This window comes from Camelina sativa, chromosome 4 (assembly GCF_000633955.1).
Source record: "Camelina sativa cultivar DH55 chromosome 4, Cs, whole genome shotgun sequence".
NCBI lineage: Eukaryota > Viridiplantae > Streptophyta > Magnoliopsida > Brassicales > Brassicaceae > Camelina > Camelina sativa.
The window spans coordinates 21,286,571-21,313,190 of NC_025688.1; the positions used below are offsets into that span (position 1 = coordinate 21,286,571).

A 26,620-nucleotide genomic window follows, 5' to 3' on the forward strand; every position below is an offset into this window, starting at 1 on the left:
GCATTGAACATCATATTTTAAAGTACATTAACATAAGTTACATAATGCCAAGATGTAACAGCAAAACACCTTACTTTCTCGTGGGGAGGATATAATATATGAATCTACAGCTTTTCATATTCTTTCTCAAAACATTACAACGACTAGTCAACTAAATAGTACCAGCTAGCAAAACATTGTCTTAGGAAAAGAAAACGTATGCGCAGATCAAACACAATGAAAAAAAAAAATAACAATGTAGCTTCCATTCTCAATCAACTCAAGAATAAGTTCAATACATTAAATTAATAGATACAGATATGGAAACTTTATCTAAAGTCAAGGATTAAATTATTCACGTGAATACTCTGTCTAGGTCCTATCTTGAAATTTATTATTCCAACTTTTATTTTAAAGATACTATTGCTTTATAATTTGGTTTTTATTATTATAACTTTATTATCTCTTCTGTAAACAAAAGTAATCTAGAAAGTATTGAAATGCAAAACTAAATGCTATGAAAATAATAAACTAAAAACATTATAAAAAATCTTTAGAAACAGACAAGTCATAGTTTTATTTGATCAACTATTGTATTATTTTCTCCCATCTTTGGTTTAGTACTAATTAAAATAATCATAAAGGCTTTGCAGTTATGTAGATCATGACATTTTTTTTTTTTCATTTAACAAGACCGTGTCTCATTTAATATTATAAATTGTTGGCCTTAGACCATCTTTATAGGAAGAACATGAGAGAGGTGTTCTTAGTCCAAAAAAATAGAAAAATAATGAATAGTGGCTAAAAACACTTTTTTTAGTTCTTGATGTAGGATCAGTTCTAAGCTGACGTGGCAAGCTGTAAATAGATACAATTTTTTGCAAATAATTTTTCACAAATTAAAAGAGGATCTGATTGAGAATATATGAAATAAATTTGGACATTAAACTATATATTAATTAAATAAAATGTTTGTGTGCTTTAATTAAGTAATATGTTTTTTTTATCTTTAATGTTTTTTGTTGTTTCATAAAAATTTGGTATTGTATTTTGAATTTTAGTAAAAGTTTTATAAATTTACAATTTAAATATTATTTTATAAATTTTTATAATTGTAATATATTTAAGAATATTATATTATTAAATCTTATTATCTTAAACACATATTCTCCAAATAACTAACTTTTTAACAAAAAATCTTAACTACTGATTTTATATTATTATATTTTACAAAAAAAAAAATCTTATATTATTATCATAATATTTTTACTCTAACAATCCAAAACTGCTCCCCTATAAAGATGCCCTTACACACAAACGAAGGTTCTTGGAATTGTTTTCATCTTCGTTACACAATCAAAATCAAATAGATAAAAACTGGGTGTTCTGAAAGAATCAACATCAAGCTAATCTATCTATCGTTCGTAGCCTTCTTCTACCATTAAATTTTTCACCATCTTCCACCTCCAACTGCCCTAGACAGCTATCTTCCACCCAACTCTTTTCTAGTCTCTCTCTGTCATTTCCCACAAACCAAAAACATCTCAGAAGAAACCAAATCAGAAACTTTTAATAATAATGGGTTCTTCAACTTCAAAGACCGCTTCTTCCGTTTCTTCTACTTCGTCTTCATCCGCTAGATTCTCTTCACCGCCGACTAAATATGGCTCCGGCTCATCTTCTCCGGCGGTGCAGAGAGCTTTCTCGTTTCCGACGCCGTTGGTTCACCATCCTCCTGCTAGAAAAGGCGACACTCACCACCTCGTTTCCCTCACGTCTACATCGTACGGTTCTCTTCTCCTCATCGATCTCGACGAATCCAAAAACGTCTCCGACCAACCTCGTATCTCAGTCGCCGGGAAGGACGCACCAGATCCGGTCTCTCCTGACTCAGTCATCAACACTTGGGAGCTTATGGATGGCTTAGACGACGAATTCGAATTCGAAATCCCCAAACCTGGTAAGCGTCTCAATTCTAAACCCGACCCGGGTTTAAGTGGGTCTGCGTCGAAATTGGAAGAGTCTTACGAGTTTGTGAGAATCGAAGAAGACGATGGAGATTGGGTTCCGTTGTCTTATAAACCAAAGCAACCTCTATGGAAGCACTTGTCTGAAGAATCGTTTCTGTCTGATTTAGATCCCAGCATTGTCTCTTCTTACAAGAAAGCTTTGTCTTCTAAACAATTAAGTAACAACACTAGGAACAACACTCTTAGACCTACAAAATCCCTCTCTTGTAGCCCTTCATCGAATCCAAATCCGTCCATCTTAATCAGCGAAGCACCAAAGTCTGTATCCTCTAGTCAACTGATTCCATCGCAAGTTAAACCGAGAACAGAAGACAAGATTGTGCTCTACTTCACATCCCTCCGAGGTATTCGAAAGACATACGAGGATTGCTGTTGCGTTAGAGCGATATTGAGAGGGCTTCAAGTGACTGTAGACGAGCGTGACATATCCATGGATTCCAAATACAGGAAAGAGCTTAAAAGTGTGCTTGGCGGAGCTGAGAAACCGGTTTGTTTGCCTCAGGTGTTTATCGGAGAAACTCACATTGGTGGCATTGAGGAGATTATGGAGCTTAACGATGGTGGGGAACTAGCAGAGATGTTGAAAGGTTTCCCTGCTTGTGAACGCTTGGGGACATGCCGGAGCTGTGGGGATGCAAGGTTTGTGCCTTGTACTAACTGTGATGGTAGCACCAAAGTGTTTGAAGAAGAAGATGAACGGTTCAAGCGATGTCCTAAATGCAATGAGAATGGATTGGTGCGTTGTCGTGGGTGTTGTGTTTGATCAAGTTGTATGGGATTTAGATTTGATTGATGATGTGAATTTATCAAGAGAAGAAGAGGAAAGAGTTGATGAATCTTGTTGACTAAAGATGTAATATTTGGTCAGTATTTGTATATTGAAATAAGTAAGTGGCTTAACTTAAGCCTTTGATTATTATTACTACTCTCTTATGAGTTGTGTTCTTTTGTTCCATATGTTCTTGCTCTTCATCCTTTTTTAACATTATGAACTAAATGATTATTACTGCTATATTATTATAAGTACATGATTATTAGTAATTAGCATAATGAAAGAATAGTTTGTTTTGTTTGAAAGGTTTCTGTCAAAGAAAAATATGTGCAAGAACAATTTTTACTCATTGGTTTATACGTTCTCGAATCTATGTGATTTATTTTAGCCGATTTCGTTGGATCATTGTCCGGATGAGAGTAGTAGATTGAGGTTATCCTGTAACCCGTGATTTGGTACAATCGGTGAGACGAAGACGATTCATTGTTTGGCTTAGTTTCGGACGATGTATTCGGTTAAACCGGAGTTAAGAGTCTCATGCAGCGGAGGGCTGTGGTGTGGACCAACGCGCTCATCACAATCGTCTGTCGCGTCCCCTTAAATCTATCTTCTACTTTGGGCTTCTTCTATTGGACTGTTTTTGTTTTTTTTTTTGTATATTTGGGCTGTATGTGTTGTAATATATTTGATCAATAAAATACAGTGGTCTAAAAATAAGATTTGCATTGGTACAAATATATATTTAATTTGTGTTAATCAAAAAAAACAAAAACAAAAACAAAAGTGCAAAACTAAAGAAAATAAATGGAAAGTTGAACGTTTCGAAAATACTACCTGAAACAGAACTAGGATAAGAATTAATTTTTTAGGAAAAAAGAGGAAATTGCCAAAGAAAAAGGAAACATGTGAAGATATTTTTTTTGGTTTTTAATTAAAATAGAAAAAAAAAGGGAAGTTACGTCAAGAAAAGGGAAAAACTAAGGTAATAAGAATATTTTATTTTTTTAGAAAAAAAGAAAAAGGAAAAAGGAAAGACTACTTAACGTATAAATAAGTCGAAGTCGAGAGCCGTCTTCTTCTATTAGCCCTAATCTCTCTTCTCTGGTAAACTAATTCTTCTTCGTCTATGGTGCTGTAGGCTACAGCCTGTAGCGAATCTTCTATTTTTCTACATCACCGACCTATCCTGCTGAGAAGTAAATCCCTATTATAGAGAGCCGGCTTCTTCTATTTTCTCCGGCGATGTTGCTTAATCGTATATGTTTTCTTCACTGGTAAACTAATTCCTCTGTCTGTGCCCTAATCTCTTCTTCACTGGTAAACCAATTCCTCTCGTTTTTTTTTGTATTTTGTTTTTTGTTTCGTCTGTGGTGTAGCTAATACTTGTACTAAATTTCTCTGTTTCGTTTTGTAGACTAGGACTCCCACTTACACACGGCTTGGACAATCGAAGACGCTCCTCTCGATGGCAAACATGGTAGCTGTAACTGTAAGTCTTCTCTTTTTGTCTTGATTGATAGTATTTTCTCCTTTTTCGAATCATGAATGGTAAGTTTTGATCGAGTCATGTGACAACAGGAGGGAGAATTCAGGGGAAATCTATCATGTGTCCACATCGAGTTATGTGACAACAAGAGGGAGAATTCAGGGGAGATCTATAAACGGCAACTCAAAGTTCCAGGTAAAATTGGTGTGCTTGATTGCTGCTGACTCTGATGCTTAATTTCAAAATTTCAGAGATCATCAATGATACTCCCTTCTTCCTTCTTCTATTAAAACTTTCATTCCTTTATGTTGACTCATACTGTTGTTGTTTGTTTGCAGTATTGTCCATAACGAAACCAACGGGTTGTTGCAACTTGCAAGCTCAGTGTTGTTCGAGCTCTTGGACTAGTAAGTTTCTTTCTTGGATCTTTTGTCTGCTATATGTTCGTCTTTTAGTATATTCTTTTTCTTTGTCTTAATTAACTCTTTATTATTTTGATTCTTTTTCTTCGTCTTTTAGTATTTTGATTTCTTTGTAAACTAGGACTCCCACTCACACAGCTTGGGCAACGAAAGACGCTCTCTCGATGACAAACATGGTAGCTATAACTGTAAGTCTTTCTTTTTTTTTCTTGATTGATAGTATGCGCTCTCTTTTTTCAAGTCATGAATGATAATTTTTGATTGAGTCATGTGACAACAGGAGGGAGAATGCAGGGGAGGTTTAAAAATGACAACTCAAGAAGCTCTTTCATGTTTCCAGTTTCGGGTAAAATTGATGTGGATCCAACATGCCTTGATTGCTGCTTCTGGTGCTTAATATCAAAATTTCAGAGATCATCAAAGGTACTCCCATCTTTTTGTTTTTCGATTACATTTTAATTCCTTTATGTTCACTCATACTGTTGTTTTTTGTTTGCAGTGATAGTGTAATGCGTGTATGGTCAATAATGAAACCAAAGGGTTCCTGAAGAGCAAGCAGGTTTCTTTCTTGCGTCTTTTGTATGCTCTATGTTCGTCCTGTAGTATATTATTATTTAGTTAACTCTTTATTGATTTGATTCCTCCGTTTTTTTCCAGCTAGGCCATTGGATCAAATCTCTCTGCCTCTGAGATGGTGAAATCATGCTATGTTACTGGATCTGGATGTATCTGCTGATTAATCATATGGTTTAGGTACTTCTGCTGTGTTTTTGCTCACTTGTACTTTTACATCAGATTTTATCTCCTATTTAAGAGAGGTGGTGGTTTTACCAATAGCACAACTGATATGGCTGCTCTATGGTGGGTTAATTTAGTTGTTTATATATCTACCTCTTATATTTTGACGTTGTTTTTGTGTTCGTACTTGCAGTGACAGTGTAATGCGGGTATGGTCAATAATGAAACCAAAGGGTTCCTGAAGAGCAAGCAGGTTCTTTCTTGGGTCTTTTGTATGCTCTATGTTCGTCCTGTAGTATATTCTTCTTAGCTAACTCTTTATTGCTTTGATTTCCCCGTTTTTTTTTTTTGTTTTTTTTTTCAGATAGGCTATTGGATCAAATCTCTCTGCCTCTGAGGTGGTGAAATCAAGCTTTGTCACTGGATCTGGATTTATCTTCTGATTACATGGCCAAGGTACTCCTGTTGTGTTTTTGCTCACATTTACATATGGTCTTTTTACATCTCATTTTATCTCTTATTTAAGAGAGGCTGTGGTTTTACCTATAATACAACTGATATATATGTTCTATGGTGGGTTAATTTAGTAGTCTATATATCTACCTCATATATTTTGACTTTGTTTTGGTGTTTGTACTTACAGACTGAACTTGCAGAATCTGTCTGGCTCAGGTATCGACTTAATCTCTCGTTTTTCTTTTTATTTTTCCGCTTGTGGTTAGTGAATACTTGTACTGATTTTTTCTGTTTCATTTTGTAAACTAGGAATCTTACTTACACGGATGATACTCTCTAGATGGCTAACATGGTAGCTGTAACTGTAAGGCTTCTTTTTCTTTTCCATAATACCTTCTTCTTTCCTCCTGTTTCATGAATGATATTTTTTGATTGAGTCATGTGACAACAGGAAGGAAATTTTTGGGGATATCTAAAAACGGCAACGCAAGAAGCTCTTTTATTTGTCCTGTTCCAGGTAAAAATGATGTGGATCCACCCTGCCTTGATTGCTGCTGCCTCTGGTGCGTAATATCAAAATTTTAGAGATCATCAGAGGTACTCTCATCGTTTTGTTTTTTTATTACATTTAGATTCCATTATGTTTACTCATACTGTTGTTGTTTGTTTGCAGTGACAGTGTAATGCGTGTATGGTCAATAGTGAAACCAAAGGGTTGTTGCAAGCGTAGTGTTGCTCTTGGACAAGCAGGTTTTCTTGGGTCTTTCTTATGCTCTATGCTCTTCATGTAGTATATTCTTCTTATTTAACTCTTTATTACTTTATTCCCCCTTTTTTTTTTGTTTTTTCTCAGATAGGCCATTGGATCAAATCACCCTGTCTCTGAGATGGTGAAATCATGCTCTGTTACTGGATCTGGAATTATCAGCTGATTATATGGCCAAGGTACTCCTGTTTTGTTTTTGCTCTCTTGTATTTTTACATCAGTTTTTATCTCCTTTTTAAAACTTATATGGTTTTACCGATAACACAACTTATATGGCTGCTCTATTACGGGTTAATTTAGTAGTTTATATATCTACCTCTTGTATTTTAACATTGTTTTTGTGTTTGTACTTGCAGTCTGAACTCGCAGAATCTGCCTGGCTCAGGTATCAACTTAATCTCTCCCGTTTCTCTCTCATTTTTCTTTTTCGTTTTCCGACTGTGGTTAGCCAATACTTGTATTGATTTCTCTGTTTCGTTTTGTAAACTAGGACTCTCACTTACACGGCTTGGGCCACCAAAGACACTCTCGATGGCAAACACGGTAGTTGTAACTGTAAGTCTTTTTTCTTTTGTCTTGATTGATAGTATTTTCTCTTTTTTCGTGTCACGAATGATAAATTTTGATGGAGTCATGTGACAACAGAAAGGAGATTTCAGGGGAAATCTACAAAAGGCAACTCAAGAAGCTCTTTAATGTGTCCAGTTCCAGGTAAAATTGATGTGGATCCACCCTGCCTTTGCTGCTGCCTCTGGTGCTTAATATCAAAGTTTTCAGAGATCATCAAAGGTACTCCCATCGTTTTGTTTTTCGATTACATATTAATTTCTTCATGTTTGCTCATACTGTTTTTGTTTGTTTGCAGTGACAGTGTATTGGGTGTATGGTCAGTAATGAAACCAAAGGGTTCCTGAAGAGCAAGCAGGTTTCTTTCTTGGGTGTTTTGTATGCTCTATGTTCGTCTTGTAGTATATTCTTATTAGTTAACTCTTTATTGCTTTGATTCCCCCGTTTATTTTTGTTTCTTTCAGATAGGCCATTGGATCAAATCTCATTGCCTTAGAGATGGTGAAATCATTATCTGTTACTCGATCTCGATGTATCTGCTGATTATATGGCCAAGGTACTCCTCTTGTGGTTTTGCCCACTTGGTACACATGGTCTTTTTACATCAAATTTTCTCTTATATTTTGACGTTGTTTTTGTGTTTGTACTCGCAGTCTGAATTTGCAGAACCTGCCTCGCTCAGGTATCAACTTAATCTCTCCCGTTTCTCTCTTATTTTTTCGTCTGTGGTTAGCTACTTGTACTAATTTCTCTGTTTCGTTTTGTAAACTAGGACACTTACACGGCTTGGGCAACCAAAGACACTCTCCCGATGGTAAACATGGTAGCTGTAACTGTAAGTCTTCTTTTTTCTTTTCCATAATATCTTCTCTTTTCCTCCATTTTCATAAATGATATTTTTTTGATCGAGTCATGTTGACAACAGGAAGGAAATTTTGGGGGATATCTAAAAACGTCAACTCAAGAACCCCCTTATGCTAATGAGAATTTCAAGCTTCCAACAATTAACCTAATTCTCAAGGAGAGAGTTGGGTTAAAGGGAAGTTAGCTCTTAAAATCTCTTGTCCTAGTTCCAATCACGGCTCCAATCACTAGATCAAAGTCGGCTCATATCGTCTTGGTATCAGAGCAAGCCGGTTCAATCGGAGAAGGTGCGATGACCACATCACAATTTGAGGAAGTTAAGAAGATGTTCGAACGTCTACACGCTGACCTGGGTGAACTCCACCAGACTTCAAACTCACACCAAGCCGCCCTTGAGTCCATAAAAGCGGACCAACAGGAGGAGCGAGAGCAAAATAAGTAAAGGATGGAAGAAGTTCGTGAAGAGCGAACCTAGATCAGGGAAGCTATAAAAGCCGATAAGCAAGAAGCCTTGGGTAAAATTCGTTTTTTGGCCTCGGTGGTGGGAGTGGAAGCAGAGGAGGTTGAAAAAGACACATCATCGGTTTCTAAAGCAGAAAAAAATAACAACACTAACGGAGGAGAGGGTAAAGGCACTTCCTCTGGTGGTCCTTGGGCACAACGATCTATGGGAAGAGAACATGGACACCGATTGCAAGATGGAGGTGGAGAATGGTCGGTGAGGCCCATTGGGGAACTTCCACAAGAGGAGAGATCGACTCACATGACGGGAGACCTTAGGGAACACAAGGGGGCTGTTTGGAAAAGTGGAGCTGAAGGAAGAGAGAGTGGAGGAAGGGAGGCTGAGAGAATCATAGTTCCACCATCTAAGATGGAATTTCCGGGATATGATGGCTCAACGAATGCTGTTGAGTGGCTGCAGAAGTGTGAAGACTACTTTGAGGATCAAGGAATATACAACGATGATGCGAAAGTGCGACAAGCAACCTTTGTGTTGACGGATAAGGCACATCATTGGTATATCAATTTGTGAAGGTTAATTACACATCGACTGGGTTGGAGAGAGAGTTTAAGAAAATCTGCAAAAGTAGATTTGGCAGAGCAGATGCAGTAAATCTTATGGGTGAGCTAAGTAACCTACGACACATAGGAACAGTAGATGAGTATTGTGAGCAGTTTGAGGAATGTTTGGTAAGGCGAACGAAGCTATCAGGTGATCAACAGTTATGACAGTTCTGTGTGGGTTTAACTGATTCTTTGAGAAAAGAAGTTGAGTATTTGAGGCCAGAGACAATATTTGAAGCAATGGAATATGCCCAAGATAATGAATACAAGATTGATAATGACAAGCGGACACAGACGTTTGGAGGACATTTGGCACCAATAGCTAAACACTCGATCTTGTTCCCTAGGACGGGAAATCGTGAGAGCTCCAAGGGTGGGAAAGACAAGGAAGCTCAGTTTCCCCAACAAACAGAAGAGAAACCGGCTCCTCAACAACTATTTTTGAAGAAATTGACCACCGCATAAATGGAAGAGCAACGAGCAAAAGGTCTCTGCTTCAACTGTGATGAATTCTTCACCCGAGGGCATGTTTGCAAACCAGTCCTTTTTCAGATCACGGTAGTCAATGATGGTGCTAATCAAGACGATGAACCAATTGAAGAGGAGGACATGCCATGAGCTGAAGCTTGAGGACAAGCTTCAAGTGGAAGAGGGGAGTAATGATATGATTATTAGGTTTTGATATGATTATTAGAATTATGGTATTATTCTTTTTTAATTAGATTTAAGGTTTATATAATTTACTTTTAATAGAGAGATAGGTCGGTGTAAGGTTTTATATAAGAACCCTCTTATGCTAATGAGAATTTCAAGCTTCCAACAATTAACCTAATTCTCGATGAGAGAGTTGGGTTAAAGGGAAGTTAGCTCTTAAAATCTCTTGTTCTAGTTCCAATCACGACTCCAATCACTAGATCAAAGTCGGCTCATATCAAAATTTTAGAGATCATCAAAGGTTCTCCCATCTTCTCTTTCGATTACATTTTAATTTCTTTTCGTTTACTCATACTGTTGTTGTTTGTTTGCAGTGACAGTGTAATGCGTGTGTGGTCAATAGTGAAACCAAAGGGTTCCAGAAGAGCAAGCAGGTTTCTTTCTTGGGTCTTTTTTATGCTCCTATTTCGTAGTTGTAGTATAATCTTCTTCTTTTTTTCTCTGTTAACACTTTCTTACTTTGATTCAAATCCCCCTGCTTCTGAGTCGGTGAAATCATGCTCTGTTACCGGATCCGGATTTATCAGCCTATTTATATGGTCGAGGTTCTTGTTCTGTTTTTGCTCACTTGTATATTTTTTTAAAAAGCAGAATGGAAGACAGATAGATGGATGAGTTACTAATGTAAAATACCTTGGTTCGTGGCAGGAAACAAGCTTTTACAAACCTGATATCACTACCCTGATTGAGGAATTGACTGATTGAAGAAATTGTTGATGATGGTGTTATTACCATTGAAGACTTGAATACCACACTCATGCTTGTCAAGATAGATGGTGGTTTTACCTATAACACAACGTCTTTGGTCCATCGACAGGTAAACCTAATCAGTAACATAAGTCAAGGTACTCCTATTGTGTATTTGCTCACTTGTACAAACGGTCATTTTACATCTAATTAAGAGAGTCTAATCCCTGCAGAGCATTAAGAATATTCTTATCAATGGAAGTGACACATGGGCGCCTACTCTTCCTGTTAAGAGAGTCGTGGTTAATTTTTACTCTCCCAACATTGCAGAAGAATTGCATGTTGGTCATCTAAGATCACCTATCATCGGTGGTGACACGATTACACAGTAAAGGTTGAAGTTCTATGCATATACCGTGTTTTTGACTGGGGAACACATGTTAGCTACTGTCTGGCTTAGGTATCCGCTTAATGAAAAGAAAGCTGAGTGGATTATTTATGTAACAGGTATTGGCGAGCATGACCACTTTGATAAGTAATTCAAAGAAGGTTTGATGAATATTTATTTAAGATCTGACGACTTCGTAACATGTTTTGATGGTGACTGTTAGAGGTGATTGTGGTTTACCTTTTTACTCTAAATCAGGATGGCTTCCAGCCAATGATTTAATTTACCCTAGAGCGAGGCATGTTTGTTTTGGTGTTTTTCCTTGGAGGAGATGGCAAAGAAGCGGTCCTGAAATCTGTATACTGAAACAGTCAGCCTAAGTTCATTTGCTAGATGTGGCCAAGACATAGTATATATAACCTTGTGTCAGAATGGTTTTGGATTTGTTGAAATAAGCTCGTGAGCCCAATAAACTCCGTTAAGAAAAATTTATGGAGAAAATTGCTTTCAATCAATAAAAAGAAAAGAAAAAGAAAATCTAAAGTATATAGACAGCCTCACGTGCGTAGTTCGCTCTTACACGATAATCGAGGCGCTGCTCATCTCATCATCTTTCGACGCTGGTAGAGCTCCGGCTTGCCGGCGTCGGAATCTCTCAGTATCTCCGATCCCTCTCTACTTCTGTCTGCAAATCTCGTTTGTGTTTTTGGTTTTTTCATCAGAGTCCTCTTGAGAATTCAGATCTCTGCTCCGGCTATGCATCAGCTTCATCCACTGTCCATCGTTCCTCTACATCCACTCTCCTCTCTCAGCGTAGCTACTCGACTGAGTACCCTACTACCTGAACTCACCCCTCAACCCCCCGAATGGCCTGATCTCCTTGGTGTTAATCTCTCGATCTGGCCTCTTCCACAGTCAACCATAACATCTCACTGATCCTCGGATTTATATCCTCTCTCCAAGTGGTTTACTTGGCTGCAGCTGGACGGGAGCTCTGTGTTGATGCCGGAGCCTTTAAAGATCTTGACGAAGAACATCATAACTCCGGCTGCTTCTGTCCCAACCTCGATATCTCTTTGGCCCATGTTTGCTCCCCAATCTTACTTTGGAACCCTGGTAGATAGTTTACTCTACTTAGGCTATGATGCATCCCTGCATTGGAATCTCCCTCGATCCGCCTATACTTGCTTTATATCAAGATCAAATTGCTTAGTACCGGTGTTATCTGCTTGGTCAAGACGAGATTCCCTCGATAGCGGAACATTGACTTCGTTTAATTTGCTTGAGAACCCTTTGTGTAGAGTTCAATGTGATTCCAGGGATGATCTCTTTGAGGAAGACTGCTTGGTGAAGCTTGGCATTATGACCCCACCGTTACAATGTTGGGGTTACCTTGCCTTCACCAGCATCGTCTATCCGCCTCACCCGACTCCTGAACCCAATCATGAACTTTTTTGCATCTCTATGGAAGTACCGCTTATCTTTGCTTGGTCAAGACGAGTTTCTCTCGGTAGCAGAACATCGGTGGCTCCAAAGTTGCTTCTTAGATTATTTTATCGAGGTCAGTCTCTTAACCCTGTCCGGATGCTTGCATTGTGTAGACATATCTTTGAATCTGATCCGACAGCCTGCCTGAACACTATCTTTGAACCCTTTAAACCCCTACTTCGTTTACCACCATTAGATAGAAAACTTGGGTATGTTGATCTAGTCCAGGAACAAACTGATTACAAGCTTTGTGTGGAATTCATTTACCTTCATTGCCATGAGAGGGATGACCCACCTGTTTTGTTACCGCCTGTTACCCTCCCAATGAGAGCCCCGTTTTCATCTTCTTCAACCGCCATGACCACTCTGCAACCATCTCACCCCTTAGTCTCCTCCATGGAGCACACTTTCAAAAGCTCCAATGCGTCTACCGTAAGAGCGAAGTATGACCACCTTTTGGTTAGGGATTTCCTGAAGCTTGCCTTCAAAGTTGAATCCTACAAGACACCAAAAGATCTTTCACCTTTTGCAAACTCCTCAAGGTTGTGCATCTCTTTGGAAGACTCATGTAGTCTTTATCTTTATCTTTCTTGTAACCGTTTAATGCTAAGTTGTAAGAACATCCCTCCTTTTTGAGATTTTAAGTTTTTAACGGAAGTTGTTGTGTTCAAAAAAAAAAAAAAATCTAAAGTTCCACATAATCGAATTTGACTAATGTGACCTGCTAGCTCATTGGCTTTTAATGGCTAATATCAGTACAAAATCTCAAGTCAGTGAAAATTACTTTTCAACTCATGGAAACGGCGTCGTTTTAAGTCGCTTTTATGTCCCAGCATCGTTTTAAAGTCGCTTTAAGTCCCATCACTGTACTCTGTTTTGCTCAGATAAGGAAAGACAAAAAAAAATGGTAGAGAAAAAGAACGGGACAGCTCCGCGTCCGTGTCTGAGCGAATACGTGGATCCATCGAGTGAAGAGACTCACAGATACTATCTTGCGCGGAGAAATGCTTTCGAGATGCTCCGAGACAGAGGCTACGAAGTCTCCCCCGAAGATATCAATCTCTCCCTCCACGATTTTCGAACTGTTTACGGCGACCGTCCCGATGTTGACCGTCTCCATATCTCAGCTCAACACCGCTCCAATTCTTCTAAAAAGGTTAATCAAAGCATTTCGCTTTCGCTTTGTTTTTTTTCGATTTCTAGAGGTTTTTTTTGCATTTGCATGTTGTGGGGTTTACTGTTTTAGCTGTGAAGAAGATGGATGTGTTATCAAATTTGGATTCTTTTCATTGCTTGTCTTCGAATTGAAGTTGGCGTTGCTACTTTGTGGATTCAGATTACTAAAGTTAAATATGTTATGGTCCTTGTCAAGTAGTATGCCTCATCCGTTTGACTTCTGAGACTTTGTTATGTGATTTTTTCTTCTGGTAAAGGATTTAACAAGTGACAAGTGATTCTTAGACTTCTGTTTCTGGCTATGAACATTCTGATTGTTTACAATGTATTGTCACGGAGTGCTTGATTTAATCTCTCCACCCTTTAAAGCATGGTCAAATGTGATATAGCTTACAAGTCCCAATTTGATTTTGGAGTGAGATAAAACTGCATAAGAAACGGTTAAGTTGATGTTTTTGAAAGTCTCAATCTTTTTTCTGTTGGTTGGTTAGTATCATGTTGCCACTGATTTTTGGGATGCTCATCATAGTCATAGGCATGCTTGTCCTGTTTTTATAACTAGTCCGATTTCATAGATAGATTGTTACACTATTTTCAGCTCATGTTGCTTCTTGTTTTATGGCATATAGACAGATATCTCATAGTAATCCTCTGGATATAATAAGAGTGTGTTATTGGTTAAACGGTTAAAAGTTTCTGGTTCAAGCGGGTTTGTGATTTTGCTTGGTCAGATAAAGATTGTCTTTTGTGGTGCTGGCATGGTTAAAGTCAACGCAATCCGCAGTATAGCAGCGGATGTGCTTAGCCAAGGAACAATAACCGGGCTGATAATAGTTCTGCAAAGCCATGTAACCAATCAAGCCTTGAAAGCCATCGAACTTTTTTCTTTCAAAGTCGAAATATTCCAGGTTTGTATCTCATCCCTAATCTAATTTCTGTTTGGTACAACTTAGAAAATGTTAACATCGAGAGCTTCTTTCTTACTGTCTTGTTAAGATAACCGATCTGCTAGTCAACATAACGAAACATACACTGAAGCTACGACATCAGGTTCTGGATGATAAAGAGAAGACAGCGCTTCTCAAGAAGTTCAGCATCGAGGAAAAACAGGTACATCATCCACTTGCTTGGAGCTTACTAAAAGACATTCTTCTCACTCACCCTTCTAACCGTTCATTCTAAAACGAACTTTTAATAGCTTCCTCGGCTTTCGAAGAAAGATGCGATCGTAAGGTACTACGGATTAGAGAAAGGACAAGTTGTGAAGGTGAATTACAGAGGTGAACTCACGGAATCGCATGTTGCTTACCGATGTGTATGGTGAAGAAATCAACAAAAGCCATCACGTGTAGTTATTTTTCAGAAAAAAAATAACTTGTTTGTTTGTAAGGTTTTGTGTTTTAATCCTTGACTAGAAGAAGATCCTTTGCTTTAAACCCAAGAAAAAGTTAACAAAGAAATGATCCTTTGCTTGTTCTTGACAACATTTCCACTTATGTCTTTCCGTACAAAGAGCAGTAACTTCAAGCTTATCAAAAGAACACAAAAAGCCATGGAGACGACTCCACCATTTCTTCAGAGGTTCGAGGACAATCAAAGCTCATTAATGGATCGATTCGAGCGGTTATCTTTCGAGGCTCACCTCAACAATGCCTTGCTTGGTCGAAGCCTATCTGCTGCATCCGGGTTCTCTCTCATGTACATTGAGGTCTTTAATGATGATTATTACCCAATACATACAGCCGCTCCTGCTTGCCAAGGCCGACGAAAATCAGGTCTGAAGAAGCTATTAAAAAATTTGGTGAAACCAATTAGGGACTGTAGCAGAAGAATCACCAGAGGAAGAAAACAAGAAACTCTTGAATTTGATCCAAAGAATTTTAAGAAGTGGCAAGCTTTCAGCAAATCTCTCCGATTATTTTGAAGTTCTTATAAGTCTTTGTATTTTCTTATATAACCTCTGTTATGTTTTGTTTTTTTTTTCTTAAATTAAACAAAATGTCACCTCAAATATTGTTGACAACTAGGATTTAACCCGGGTACACCGCAGAACAATATTTTTAATTTTAAAATTTATATTGTATTTATTTATTAATTTATTATTGTTTTATTAATTTTAAAAATATAAAATTTTACAGCTATTTGATATAAGTATTCAAAGTACTAGGATTTTTGTAGTGTTTTCAAAGTTTTAACTCGTGTGGTATATGTATAGTCTAGTAATACATTTATCTCCTTGTACACATCTAAAAGTGTTTTAAAAAAAAAACAATTCCACTTAACTCCCTATATGAGATTAATGTCAACCTGTCTCACCAAAATCAAAATAAGTTTTTGTAAAAAAAATAATAATCAAAATAAGTTTTGCGTAAAAAAAATAATCAAAATAATCAAACATACTGTCTAACCATGTCTTTTTTGACTGATGTGGATTTTCGTTTCCTAAAATGATTAAAGCAGCATAGTAAGATTCATGTGAATAATAAAAAGAATAATGGAAATTATGTTTTTGTGTGATTTTTAGAGTGCCAAGATCAGCTCCAGGGTTTCCGCAGTGCTGCTTGTGTATTGACGCCACAAGTGAAGGACTTTCACTTGCACCCTCCACGTCGTCTTGTAAGAGCGGACATCTCTCAAAAAACCAAATGTTGCAGCCATTTCTCTTTTAGATATGAGGTTGTAGGTTTTGGTTGTAGATGTTTTGTATAGTTTTTGAAGTTGATATTTATATATCTAAATATGTTTGATGAGGAAGGAGTCTTTTATCGAGACCAATAAAAGCGAAATTTAATTGTATTCCGTTTTTAGTTGTTTATATTATTACCAAACAATATTCAGTTTCTNTGTGATTCTTACAGTGCCAAGATCAGCTCCAGGTTTCCGCAGCGCTGCTTGTGTATTGACGCCACAAGTGAAGGACTTTCACTTGCACCCTCCACGCCGTCTTGTAAGGGCGGACATCTCTCAAAAAACCAAATGTTGCAGCCATTTCTCTTTTAGATATGAGGTTGTAGGTTTTAGTTGTAGATGTTTTGTATAGTTTTTGAAGTTGATATTTATATATCTAAATATGTTTGATGAGGAAGGAGTCTTTTATCGAGACCAATAAAAGCGAAATTTAATTGTATTCCGTTTTTAGTTGTTTATATTATTACCAAACAATATTCAGTTTCTAAATAAAATATATACTGAATTAAATGTATGTCTTCTTGCTAAAGTTAAATATTTGTGAATATTGGTTTTCAAATCATTCTACAATTGGATTATCGGTTTAGGAAATTTATTAATGTTAATATAATTATGGAGATTGTAAACTTTTGTTATGGAAAATCTGTTGTATGTCATTTAAATTTGAGAGAATCTAACATCCATAAAAATAGTTTAGGAGATTTAATGGGTTAAAACTTTAATGGGTAGAGTTGTTTTTGGAAAAATCGGAATGTATAGATATTGTTAAGATTTTATGACAATAAATGTAACAAATGTTGGTCAATTTAAGAAAGTTTAGTATTTGAGTTTCTCTACAATGTTATTTATGGAATTGTTTTAGGGGTTAATGTTGTAAATAAAACAAATTAAATAATCAAAACTTCAACGGCATTTTAATTTCAAAAATAATAATATAGATAGAAATTACAAACTAAAATGTGAAATGTGTTGCCTATTTCTTAGTATTTTAGGCAACAAAAAACATACTATCCAAATTGCTTGATTGAGTAATATATAACCATCTTAAAAAGAAGTAATTCGCAGTCGTATCGGTTAAGATTTTGTTCCAATGGGTTTAAACAGAAGATATGGGATACATTTGGGTAAAATCTAAAAATAGAGGGGTCTTGTTGATAATATTCGGTAAGTTTCCCTGAGCTTGGGCAGCAAGTCCACTTTCTCCTGAAGAAAACTCTCTCCTTAAGTATTAAGAAAGAGAGAGAGAGAGGCCAGAAACGAAGTCTCACATTAATCAAAGCTCGAGAAATCGCCTTCAATGGATGCTAAGATCGGACAGTTCTTTGACTCCGTCGGTTCCTTCTTCACTGGCAGCGAAAAGATCCCTTGGTGCGACGGAGATGTCATCGCTGTAAGTTTTTCTCTAATCCTCCTCATGTGTTCGCTTTTTTTTTTTTTCCGCCTTATGTTTCCGAAGACGAAGAACCATCTCTTTGTAGGCAAATGGAATCACTAACTGTTTGGGGAAAATTTAGAACTGTTTTTGTTTTGCCAATTTCTGAAATCAGATTTGCTTTCTCGAAGATTAGCCCCATCCTTTGATTTTTTTTTTTGATTCGAGAGAACTTTGAAATCGAGCTTTAGAACTTTAGTTACTCCCATGGTTTTCGTTTGATAGCTTTGTGTACTCTTTCAAACTTTTATAGGCTTTTTCACCAACTAAAAACTCTGTGGTTTTTGATTGATGTGTAGGGATGTGAAAGAGAGGTTAAAGAGGCCACAGATTCTGGCCCTGAAGATCGTAAGAAAGAGTGCTTAATGCGATTGTCGTGGGCTCTTGTTCATTCCCGTCAGACCGAAGATGTGCAACGCGGAATTGCCATGCTTGAAGGTAGTAATGCTTCCTATCTTTATTTTGTGAAAACCATGTCCTGAAAGATTTGGTTTGGCTGAAAACTTTATCAATGGTTTTTGACACAAGAGTGTAGATTGATAAAATTGTTGTTGTTGTTGTTGTTGTTGTTGTTGTTGTTGTTGCAGCAGCTCTGGAAGACAGTGCCTCTCCTTTACAGGAGCGAGAGAAGATCTATCTTCTTGCTGTTGGATGTTACAGAAGTGGGGATTACTCAAAGAGCAGGCGCCTTGTCGACCGCTGTATCGAGGTTTTTATCCACTTCCTAACTCTTTTCTTTATAGGCAGCTCGTGCTTGTATATATGTATGCACCTTGTTTTGCTCTTTGATGGATGGTTTGTTTTGATAGATGCAAGCTGATTGGAGACAAGCTTTGGTCCTTAAGAAGGCCATTGAAGACAAAATCACAAAGGGTAAGCTACTCCTCGAACCTAAACTCATGAAATGATAGTTCTAGAAGAGACTGCAAATATTTAGTAACAGAGTCTGAGTTGAATTACAGAGTTACTTAATGGTGGTATTTTTTTTTATATATTCTCAGATGGTGTTATAGGGATAGGCATCGCAGCAACAGCCTTTGGAGCCGTAGGTCTCATAGCTGGTGGTATCATAGCGGCCATGTCTCGCAAGAAATGAACACCACAATCATGACTTCTTCTCTGTGCATACAATGGCAGCTTACTTTCTTACAAGTTTTCTCTTTGACAAAACTGTTGTTTTCCACTGCTTGTTGCTTCACAATTTGAATAACTCTTTAGAGTTTTATAATATGTAGAAGCCTGAGTTGGATATTCACCTCTCCTTTGATGTGATATTGCTTGGTTTTCAAATTCCAATTCTCAAATTGACACGAGTTAGTTAGTAAATGGGGCATAATCCCAAGTCGACACTACACAGTCAACGCTTCCTTGATTTCTCTCTATTGCTTTTAATTTTCTTCTTCTTAAGTCTTTAGCTCTTTCCCTAAACCCTGATTTCTTTACAAACTCAATCAAAGTTGAGCTTTCACTGGAGTATCTACTTCTTAATTGCACCGGGAACAACCAAATTTGAGACTTTTGGGGATATCATGGAAATCGTAACTCGTAATTCTAATTCCTAATTTCTTTCAGAAGCAATTGAATTTGAAATAAGAAAGGTAATCTATAAAGCAGACAATAACAATTCAATAAAGTTGAAACACACGCATCATGATATCCAAAGTCAATGAAAATACCACTAAAATGAGTTTTTTTTTCTTTCTAAAAATGTATGAGCTTTATTTGTCAAATATAACACAAAACTAAAGATATATATATTAAATTCCTTTTTGAATTTGGCATTTTACACATTACCAAAAAAATTAACCAAATAAAACTATTTTGTATGTCAAGCGTATACATATTTAAGCTCAGAAAACATAATGCATAAACTATATTTAAAACAAATCAAGGTATAAATGGTTTTGAACTTTTGAGCTAAACTTTCAAAAATGAAGCATTAACCGTAGTACTCGCAGTCGCAAGTAGTGTATAATTTCATTTACTAGTTGCAGAACATATAGTGTTTTAAGAATTTATACGATGATGAGTTTTCACCACTTCCTTGACTTTTGTCTTTAGCTAGGCACCACCAACCAAAAAAACATCTCCATCATATTTGTTTGCTACCTCGGACATTTGTTTCCTACCAAAAACTCTCAGATAAATCTTAACTCCAATTCAAAAACTAGATTTTGGAGAATATCCTTCAAAAGAGTGTCATGCATTCACTAAAGTATCTCATCTGTTACGTACGTTGTACTAATTAGTTTGTGCCAGTTAAACAATGTCTCAGATTGTCTGAAGATAATCCCAATTAACAGCATTAGATAACATGGTGTATGTTAGAAGTCATGAAACACAAAGTATATAGGGTTGACTTACATGCGACCGTATTCGTTGGATGATCCATATGGAGACAATAATCAAGCTTATATGTTTATGTCAATTGTTGTTTGGCGGCTTGAGTTTTTCTTTGTTTTTGCCCAAAAAAAAAAGAAAGAGTTTTTCTTTGTTTATCTCGAATTTATAGTAACGTTGTGGTCGGCAAAAAACCTGCAAGTAGTATCTAATCCCAGCTCTATAAGAAAAAAATTCAGTCCCCATTGTCCCCCATATGCCATATACACTTAATAAGGGCTGGCCCTGACTTAAAGCTCGCAAAACAAGGGCTTTAGGTGCCAAATTATATAAACAAATTAAGGGGTATTATTTTCGAAAACGCTTCAGTAGTACAGTGGTTAAGTACCTCCTCTACTCTCATTCAGTGTCACAGTTTGAACCTTGGGAGTAGCAGATTTTGTAACATTTTTTTCCCAATGTTTGTTAATGGACAAAAAAAAAATTTGGCTTTAGGCAACAAAGTTAGTCGGCCGGCCCTGCACTTAATAATACAGTTTATTCTAAGTATAAATATCCATATACAAATCACAGTTGTATATATATTTTATAAAATTGTAAGTGAACAATAGATACTACGAAGAACATTCTCTACGGCGACACACTGGTTGTAGTCGTAATTTTTAATGATCAAGGGAATATTCAACGAATCAATTAGGGAATTACATCACAATCACCGAATCACGTGAATGGATAAAATATGGATAAATTGCACCTAGTAGCAATTTTTTTTGGCTCAAGCTAGGAAAGTTACATGTGTAATAATTACTTCAGAGACAACGTAAACGATATGCACCAAAAAAGAAAAAGACAACGTAAACGAATGGTTCAACTAAAACTTAATTAGTGTCGAACGCCAAGGTTGAAGCACAGTGTTGAATCAATAAATGTTTAACTAATCGGCTAATGAGCAGTAAATATTATCTTCTAAAAATATGCTAAATCCTCTATATATTAAAAGAAGCATTTTCACAAAAACGCAAACTCTAAATTGTGGCACTCACATAGCTTATGTATCTTGGTTAATAAATGTCTTTACTTCTCATTGTTATTTACATAAATATGCCACTGAAATATTATGAATCAATGTTTTTTTCTATTAGTTTTTAAAAATAAAAGATTTAATCAATTATTAAATCCAAAAATACATTTAATTATCATTTTTGTAACCTAATTACTTATTACAAGTAAACTACATTTCACAAACAAGAAAAAAAATTATTCATTTATTTATCACTTTTATCATTTTTTCATTGCATTTTTAAACTTATGATTAGTTTAAGTTAAATCAATTAGTTTAAAAATATTGTTTTTTATCTATTTGATGGTATAGTGATATAGCTATTTGATGGTATAGTGATATAGATAATAATGTGAAACATAAAGTATGTGAACTTGATATTTAGACACACAAAAAGACATAAAAACTTTCTAGACCACCTTAAAATTCTTTTCCAAGTTTAAATATTTCACGGGTGAAACATATGTTACAGAAAATAAACGCAAATTTGAATAAACGAAAAAAGCTTTACTTACATATTTTGTTTTATACAAACGAATCTTAAATCTCAAATAATAATTTGTTTTTTCTATTAGTTTTTGAAAATAAAAGATTTAATCAACTATTAAATCCAAAAATGCATTTAATTATCATTTTCGTAACCTATTTACATATTAAAAGTAAATTACATTTCACAAACAAGAAAAAAAATTATTCATTTATTTATCACTTTTATCATTTTTCTCATTACATTTTTAAACTTATGATTAGTTTAAATTAAATCAATTAGTTTAAAATATTGCTTTATCTATTTGATGGTATAGTAATATAGATAATAATGACATAAAATATGTGAATTTGATTTTTAGTCACACAAAAAGATATCAAAACTTTCTAGACTACCTTAAAAAAAATTTCCAAGTTTAAATATTTCACGGTGAAACGTATTTTACAGAAAATAAACGCAAATTTGAATAAACGAAAAAAAAATTTACTTACATATTTTATTTTATACAAATGAATTTTAAATCTCAAATAATAATTTTATTTAGAATATTTTATTTAAATCGATTTATCTCGAACATAGTGCGGGTTGATACATGGTATAGTATTACACATGAAAGACTAGGAAAACCCTAAATTTATCGTTTTTTTTTTTCTGTCGGCATTTATTATTAATAATTTTGAACAAGTAAAATATTAGAAGAACAAAAAAAGAGGTAAAATCATCATGAAACGATGTCATCATTCACGTCACTTATACAGAAAACACTTTTGCAGCATTTTGTAGTTTTCTAGTGTGTTGTTCACATTATGGTCTCCGTGGCCGCTTTCCCCCCGTTTATCCGATCGGTTAAGGTAGATTTGTTTTCCAAAACAATTTATTTTTGTATATGTCATAGTTTTATTCTTTTCTTTTAACACGTCATATGTTATAGTTATATTCAAGTATAGCTAGGGATTTGACAAGATAAGGTAGAGATTTGTTATCGAATCCAAATTTAATAGTGCTTTCATTCATCAATGGAAGAGTTTTTGGCTAAATTCCATATATCTCTTTTCGTTGGAATCCACGCTTTGCTTAATTCCCCTACGAAGTGGAATTTGAACAGGATTTATGGAAACCACCACTGTCTTTAAGAGATCTACATAACTAAAGTAGTACATCACTAACCAATAGTAGTAGTATTATTTATCTCTCCACGCATGCCGAGGCCAACTCAAAAGTTTTCGGATTAGGACTATTAAAGAAGTTTGTGTATGTTAAAGTCAAAGAGGTTTCTTTATGAAAGTCGCCGTCTTTTCTCATAGATTCGACCTGGAAAATTAGATAAAACTGCAATTTCGAGTTTTTTTAATTAATCTTAATATAAATATCTAACAAAGACCAAACCCATAGAGGACAACAACAACAACAACAAAAAAAAAAAAGAGAAGACTTTTCCATTCAGACATCCGTGCCTCGCTATAATGCGCCTATCTCCGTGTCCGGTATCATACGCCTACATCCGTGCCATCTACAATGCGCTGGTCTCCGTGTGTCCGCCTCTCTTCTTCGCCGTCTAATGTCTGATCATCTTCTTCTAGGTCTAACTCTAACTCCGCAAATTCGAACTAAGAATTTTGTCTTAATGTGCAAAACCAAAATGGGAGTCAATGCCTCAGAGCCAAAACGAACACGATCACGATCACGATCGAGTCAATCAGAGAGGAGGCATCACCACCACCACCAGACTCCGTCATCAACGAGCACCTCAGGCACAACAACAACAACAACGACCTCAAATTCCAACAGAACAGTCAAAACCGGCGCCTCCTCTTCCTCCTCCTCCTCAGTCGCTAGTCGAACATCTCTCGCGAGTCTCCGTGAATCTTTACCAGAGAACCCTCACATATACAACGTCTCCGAGATCCGTGCGGCCACCAACAATTTCTTAGCTCATCGCTTGTCTTCATCCTCCTCCAAAGCCTCGTGGCGTTGCAATCTTAGAGGCAGAGAAGTAGTTGTGTTCCAGAGAAAGTTTAGACGAAGAATCGTCACGGAAGAGCTTAGAGATCGTCTTTCAGATATCTGCCGGAGCCACCACGGGAGCATAATCAATCTACTCGGCGCCTCTGTTTCCGGCGATCACATCTACTTAGTATACGAATACGTCAACGGAGCTTCTCTAGCTGATTGTTTGAGAAACCCTAAGAACCCTAATTTCACAGTTTTATCTAATTGGACTTCACGGATTCAAATCGCGACGGATCTAGCTCACGGACTCGATTACATCCACAACAAGACCGGTTTAAAGATCGAGAACTTGGTTCACAACCACATCAAGAGCTCGGCGGTGATCGTGACGGAGCCTGATTTCAACGCCAAGATCTGTCACTTCGGAACCGCGCAGCTCTGCGGCGAAACAGACGAAACGACGCCGGAGAGAGACGAATCGAGAAACTCGAGGCGATCCGATAGCAGAGCGATCAGATTCGAAGGGGTGAGAGGTTACATGTCGCCGGAGTTTCAAAATTCTGGAACGGCGACGCAGAAATCAGACGTGTACGCTTTCGGAGTCATGATGCTGGAGCTACTCTCAGGCGAGGAGCCGTTGAAGTACAGGTATGATAAATCCACAGGAGATTTCGAACGGACGTCGGTGATTGAAACGGCGAGAGCGGCGATCGAGGACGGGGATGGGGATAGAGAAGGGAGAGTGAGGAGGTGGATGGATGGGAGATTGGGGGATTCGTTTCCAGTGACGGTGGTGGAGAAATTAACGAGGTTGGCGTTGGATTGTGTTGAGGAGGATCAGGTGAATAGACCGGAGATGGGAAGAGTCGCCGGGAAAATATCACAGTTGTATTTGGAATCGGAGAAATGGTCGGCGAATATGAAACGGCCAACTGATATCACCGTCTCCTTCGCTCCCAGATGAATGGGAATCTTCTTTTTATTCCAATTTTTATTATTTTATTTTCTTCAAAATTTGTATATTTGTTAATTTAATTAAGAAAGTAGGATTATTTTAAAATTTTCCGATTTAATGATTGATTTGGTTTTGTAATCACGACATCTCTTGGTTTGAAGATTGATTGTTGAAGAGTAAGTAACACTACTATGTAGTTTTTTTTTTTTTAATTATTTGTGTTCGTGGGGGCATAAAAGAGAGACCAAAAACTACTACTAGTTACACTGTTTGGAAATTAAATTCCATATCAAAGTTTCCAAACGTCAAAACGATGAAGAAAAGGTTGGTACTAGGTAATGGAATCTGCTTTAGAGTCGTGTTATCAGAATCATGTCTACTAATAAGCTTCTGACTTCTTCTTCCCTACTATTTAACTTTTAAAACATTTGAGATTTTGATCGACGACATAGGCAATCTGAAAAGAAAGGAAAAAAAGGGGTACAGATTTGGCTCAGTCAACACAAATATGGGCTATTGAATAGGTCTTGATACTTACTGAGCTTCATTCTCTTCGTGGCCCAATAATCTTTTCATTGTTTTTTTTAGCAAGCTAGCTACTCGGACACAAGTGAGCCTCTTTTGTAAAGAAGACATGCTTTTGGGTAGGTAAAACTATGTTTATGTAATAAATGATAGTCAACAAAAAACTGTTTTTGATATTTGGCTGAAATTGTCAGCTGTTTGTTCAACGGAAAAAAAACAGGTGGAAGAATAAATTTTGGTTGAAGATTTTGCAGGATGCATTCTTCTAGTTCTTCAAACAAACATATGACTAGCAAAACACTCTCAAAACATGTATCATTGTAAATTTGTAATGCAGGTTCTAAAAGACCATGTGTTATATTATCGATTAATTCAACATTTAATTAGCAGCATGTTGGGTGTAATAGAGCATCGAGAGATGAATTTTTGTTAGATTTCAGTAACTGTCAAATATATAGTAAACTGGCGAATTATAAAAACTTTGGTGTAAAAGAAAAAATAAAAGATAATTCATGGAAAGTTAAAGAAGGAGAAAAAAAGGGGAGAGAATGAGAGGTCAAGTCAACACAAGTCCACATCACACATCACTTCACCACACAAAAGCATACAAACTGTCTTGTCTTGTCAAATCATTTTGCATCTCGACAAAATCTTACTCCAATACATAATACATACTTATACATAAAACATATATATATATATATATATATATATATATATCTGCACACATATGTGTGCTCATTTTATCACTGAATTTATTTTTCTTAGAGCTGTTTTTGGTAGACAAGACGACGCTCAGGCTGCTCTGATGTAAATTAAGCAATAATAATATCCATAATCAATTAAAGTAGTTTACAATAACTCTTTGAAGTTTGTATGTATGTATATATAAAAGACTGTAAACGTGGTTAGACATGAAGACTAATTCGCTGAGTAGTGTTAATTAGGGCTACGTTTTGAAGGACACATTAGACTGTTTCCCTGGAAGTTTAAACATAGGGATTAGTCAATATAAACAACTATTGGAAAGCGTTTACCATGTGAGTTTGATAGGAAGCAAATTAATGGAGATGTAAAAAGTAAAGGTTTTGCTGCGATGTGTGAAAGACGAAGTTAGCTGCAATTAATGAAAAATCAATCGTCTTTTAGATCTAAATCTTTATCTAACCATATATATATAAGAGTGATCAATTTTGTATTTAGTAGGAGTATTTTACTATTTTGCATGTTCAAGTAGTTTCGGATGCAAACCTTCTATAAAGAAAAAGGTAGTTTCGGTTCAAATAAATCAATCGAGTAAAAAAGTTGGATGTATAGTTGGATGGATAGTTCGAAACAGTGATAAAATAATACGGCCACGTACGCTCTATTTTAATTTTAAAACAACCACCGTTTCAGATAGTATTGAATGATAGAACTTCTCTTCATAAATAGGGTAAGACATTTGAACAGCGATCTATAGAATTTCAAAACTCAAAAACTAATAGACAAATAGACTTATATATTCTATATTAATAATATATGCATGTTCACATTTTTGTTTTTGTGTTTTTTTTTGCATGCAATTGATTAGAAAGTTGAGAGA

The 26,620-nt window shown here is 36.2% G+C and overlaps 4 protein-coding genes and 2 long non-coding RNA genes across 8 annotated transcripts; all 6 read left to right on the forward strand.

Moving 5' to 3' along the window:
• On the forward strand, positions 1,303-2,964 carry LOC104781610 (uncharacterized protein At5g39865-like). The gene has a single exon (XM_010506327.2). It carries the CDS (start codon positions 1,558-1,560, stop codon positions 2,770-2,772), a length of 1,215 nt encoding a protein of 404 aa, XP_010504629.1. The 5' UTR covers positions 1,303-1,557; the 3' UTR covers positions 2,773-2,964.
• Positions 3,875-5,106, forward strand: LOC109132617. Its single transcript, XR_002037629.1, has 6 exons — positions 3,875-4,098; positions 4,196-4,270; positions 4,360-4,462; positions 4,606-4,674; positions 4,811-4,877; positions 4,970-5,106. It is a non-coding gene; the product is annotated as an uncharacterized LOC109132617 (long non-coding RNA).
• On the forward strand, positions 5,187-11,424 carry LOC104781612. 2 transcript variants are annotated; one of them, XR_002037753.1, is made up of 22 exons: positions 5,187-5,248; positions 5,347-5,442; positions 5,621-5,680; positions 5,792-5,883; positions 6,071-6,099; positions 6,193-6,247; positions 6,335-6,480; positions 6,557-6,633; positions 6,737-6,828; positions 7,006-7,034; positions 7,140-7,204; positions 7,295-7,438; positions 7,515-7,574; positions 7,681-7,772; positions 7,870-7,898; positions 7,989-8,051; positions 8,142-10,100; positions 10,174-10,404; positions 10,508-10,676; positions 10,762-10,940; positions 11,054-11,095; positions 11,193-11,424. It is a non-coding gene; the product is annotated as an uncharacterized LOC104781612 (long non-coding RNA). The 2 variants fall into 2 exon arrangements; XR_002037752.1 differs by having other exon boundaries at positions 10,780-10,940.
• LOC104781613 (DNA-directed RNA polymerase V subunit 5A-like) lies at positions 13,277-15,084 on the forward strand. Its single transcript, XM_010506328.2, has 4 exons — positions 13,277-13,578; positions 14,330-14,506; positions 14,595-14,708; positions 14,797-15,084. The coding sequence occupies exons 1-4, from the start codon at positions 13,327-13,329 to the stop codon at positions 14,920-14,922; spliced, it is 669 nt and encodes a 222-aa protein (XP_010504630.1). The 5' UTR covers positions 13,277-13,326; the 3' UTR covers positions 14,923-15,084.
• Positions 17,491-19,014, forward strand: LOC104781614 (mitochondrial fission 1 protein A-like). 2 transcript variants are annotated; one of them, XM_010506330.2, is made up of 5 exons: positions 17,491-17,676; positions 18,018-18,156; positions 18,309-18,427; positions 18,528-18,591; positions 18,720-19,014. In XM_010506330.2, exons 1-5 carry the CDS (start codon positions 17,584-17,586, stop codon positions 18,812-18,814), a joined length of 510 nt encoding a protein of 169 aa, XP_010504632.1. In that variant the 5' UTR covers positions 17,491-17,583; the 3' UTR covers positions 18,815-19,014. The 2 variants fall into 2 exon arrangements, with proteins under 2 accessions (XP_010504632.1, XP_010504631.1); XM_010506329.2 differs by having other exon boundaries at positions 17,493-17,676; positions 18,306-18,427.
• LOC104781616 (lysM domain receptor-like kinase 3) lies at positions 22,908-24,690 on the forward strand. The gene has a single exon (XM_010506331.2). It carries the CDS (start codon positions 23,164-23,166, stop codon positions 24,517-24,519), a length of 1,356 nt encoding a protein of 451 aa, XP_010504633.1. The 5' UTR covers positions 22,908-23,163; the 3' UTR covers positions 24,520-24,690.

What these genes read in the sequence shown, in the direction of transcription:
- LOC104781610 (XM_010506327.2), top strand. Translation starts at nt 1,558, where the DNA reads ATGGGTTCTTCAACTTCAAAGACCGCTTCTTCCGTTTCTTCTACTTCG.
- LOC104781613 (XM_010506328.2), top strand. Translation starts at nt 13,327, where the DNA reads ATGGTAGAGAAAAAGAACGGGACAGCTCCGCGTCCGTGTCTGAGCGAA. An exon ending in GCTCCAATTCTTCTAAAAAG is followed by an intron (nt 13,579 to 14,329) that starts GTTAATCAAAGC and finishes TTGCTTGGTCAG; the next exon opens with ATAAAGATTGTCTTTTGTGG. An exon ending in TCAGCATCGAGGAAAAACAG is followed by an intron (nt 14,709 to 14,796) that starts GTACATCATCCA and finishes AACTTTTAATAG; the next exon opens with CTTCCTCGGCTTTCGAAGAA.
- LOC104781614 (XM_010506329.2), top strand. Translation starts at nt 17,584, where the DNA reads ATGGATGCTAAGATCGGACAGTTCTTTGACTCCGTCGGTTCCTTCTTC. An exon ending in GCGACGGAGATGTCATCGCT is followed by an intron (nt 17,677 to 18,017) that starts GTAAGTTTTTCT and finishes ATTGATGTGTAG; the next exon opens with GGATGTGAAAGAGAGGTTAA. An exon ending in TGAAGACAAAATCACAAAGG is followed by an intron (nt 18,592 to 18,719) that starts GTAAGCTACTCC and finishes ATATATTCTCAG; the next exon opens with ATGGTGTTATAGGGATAGGC.
- LOC104781616 (XM_010506331.2), top strand. Translation starts at nt 23,164, where the DNA reads ATGTCTGATCATCTTCTTCTAGGTCTAACTCTAACTCCGCAAATTCGA.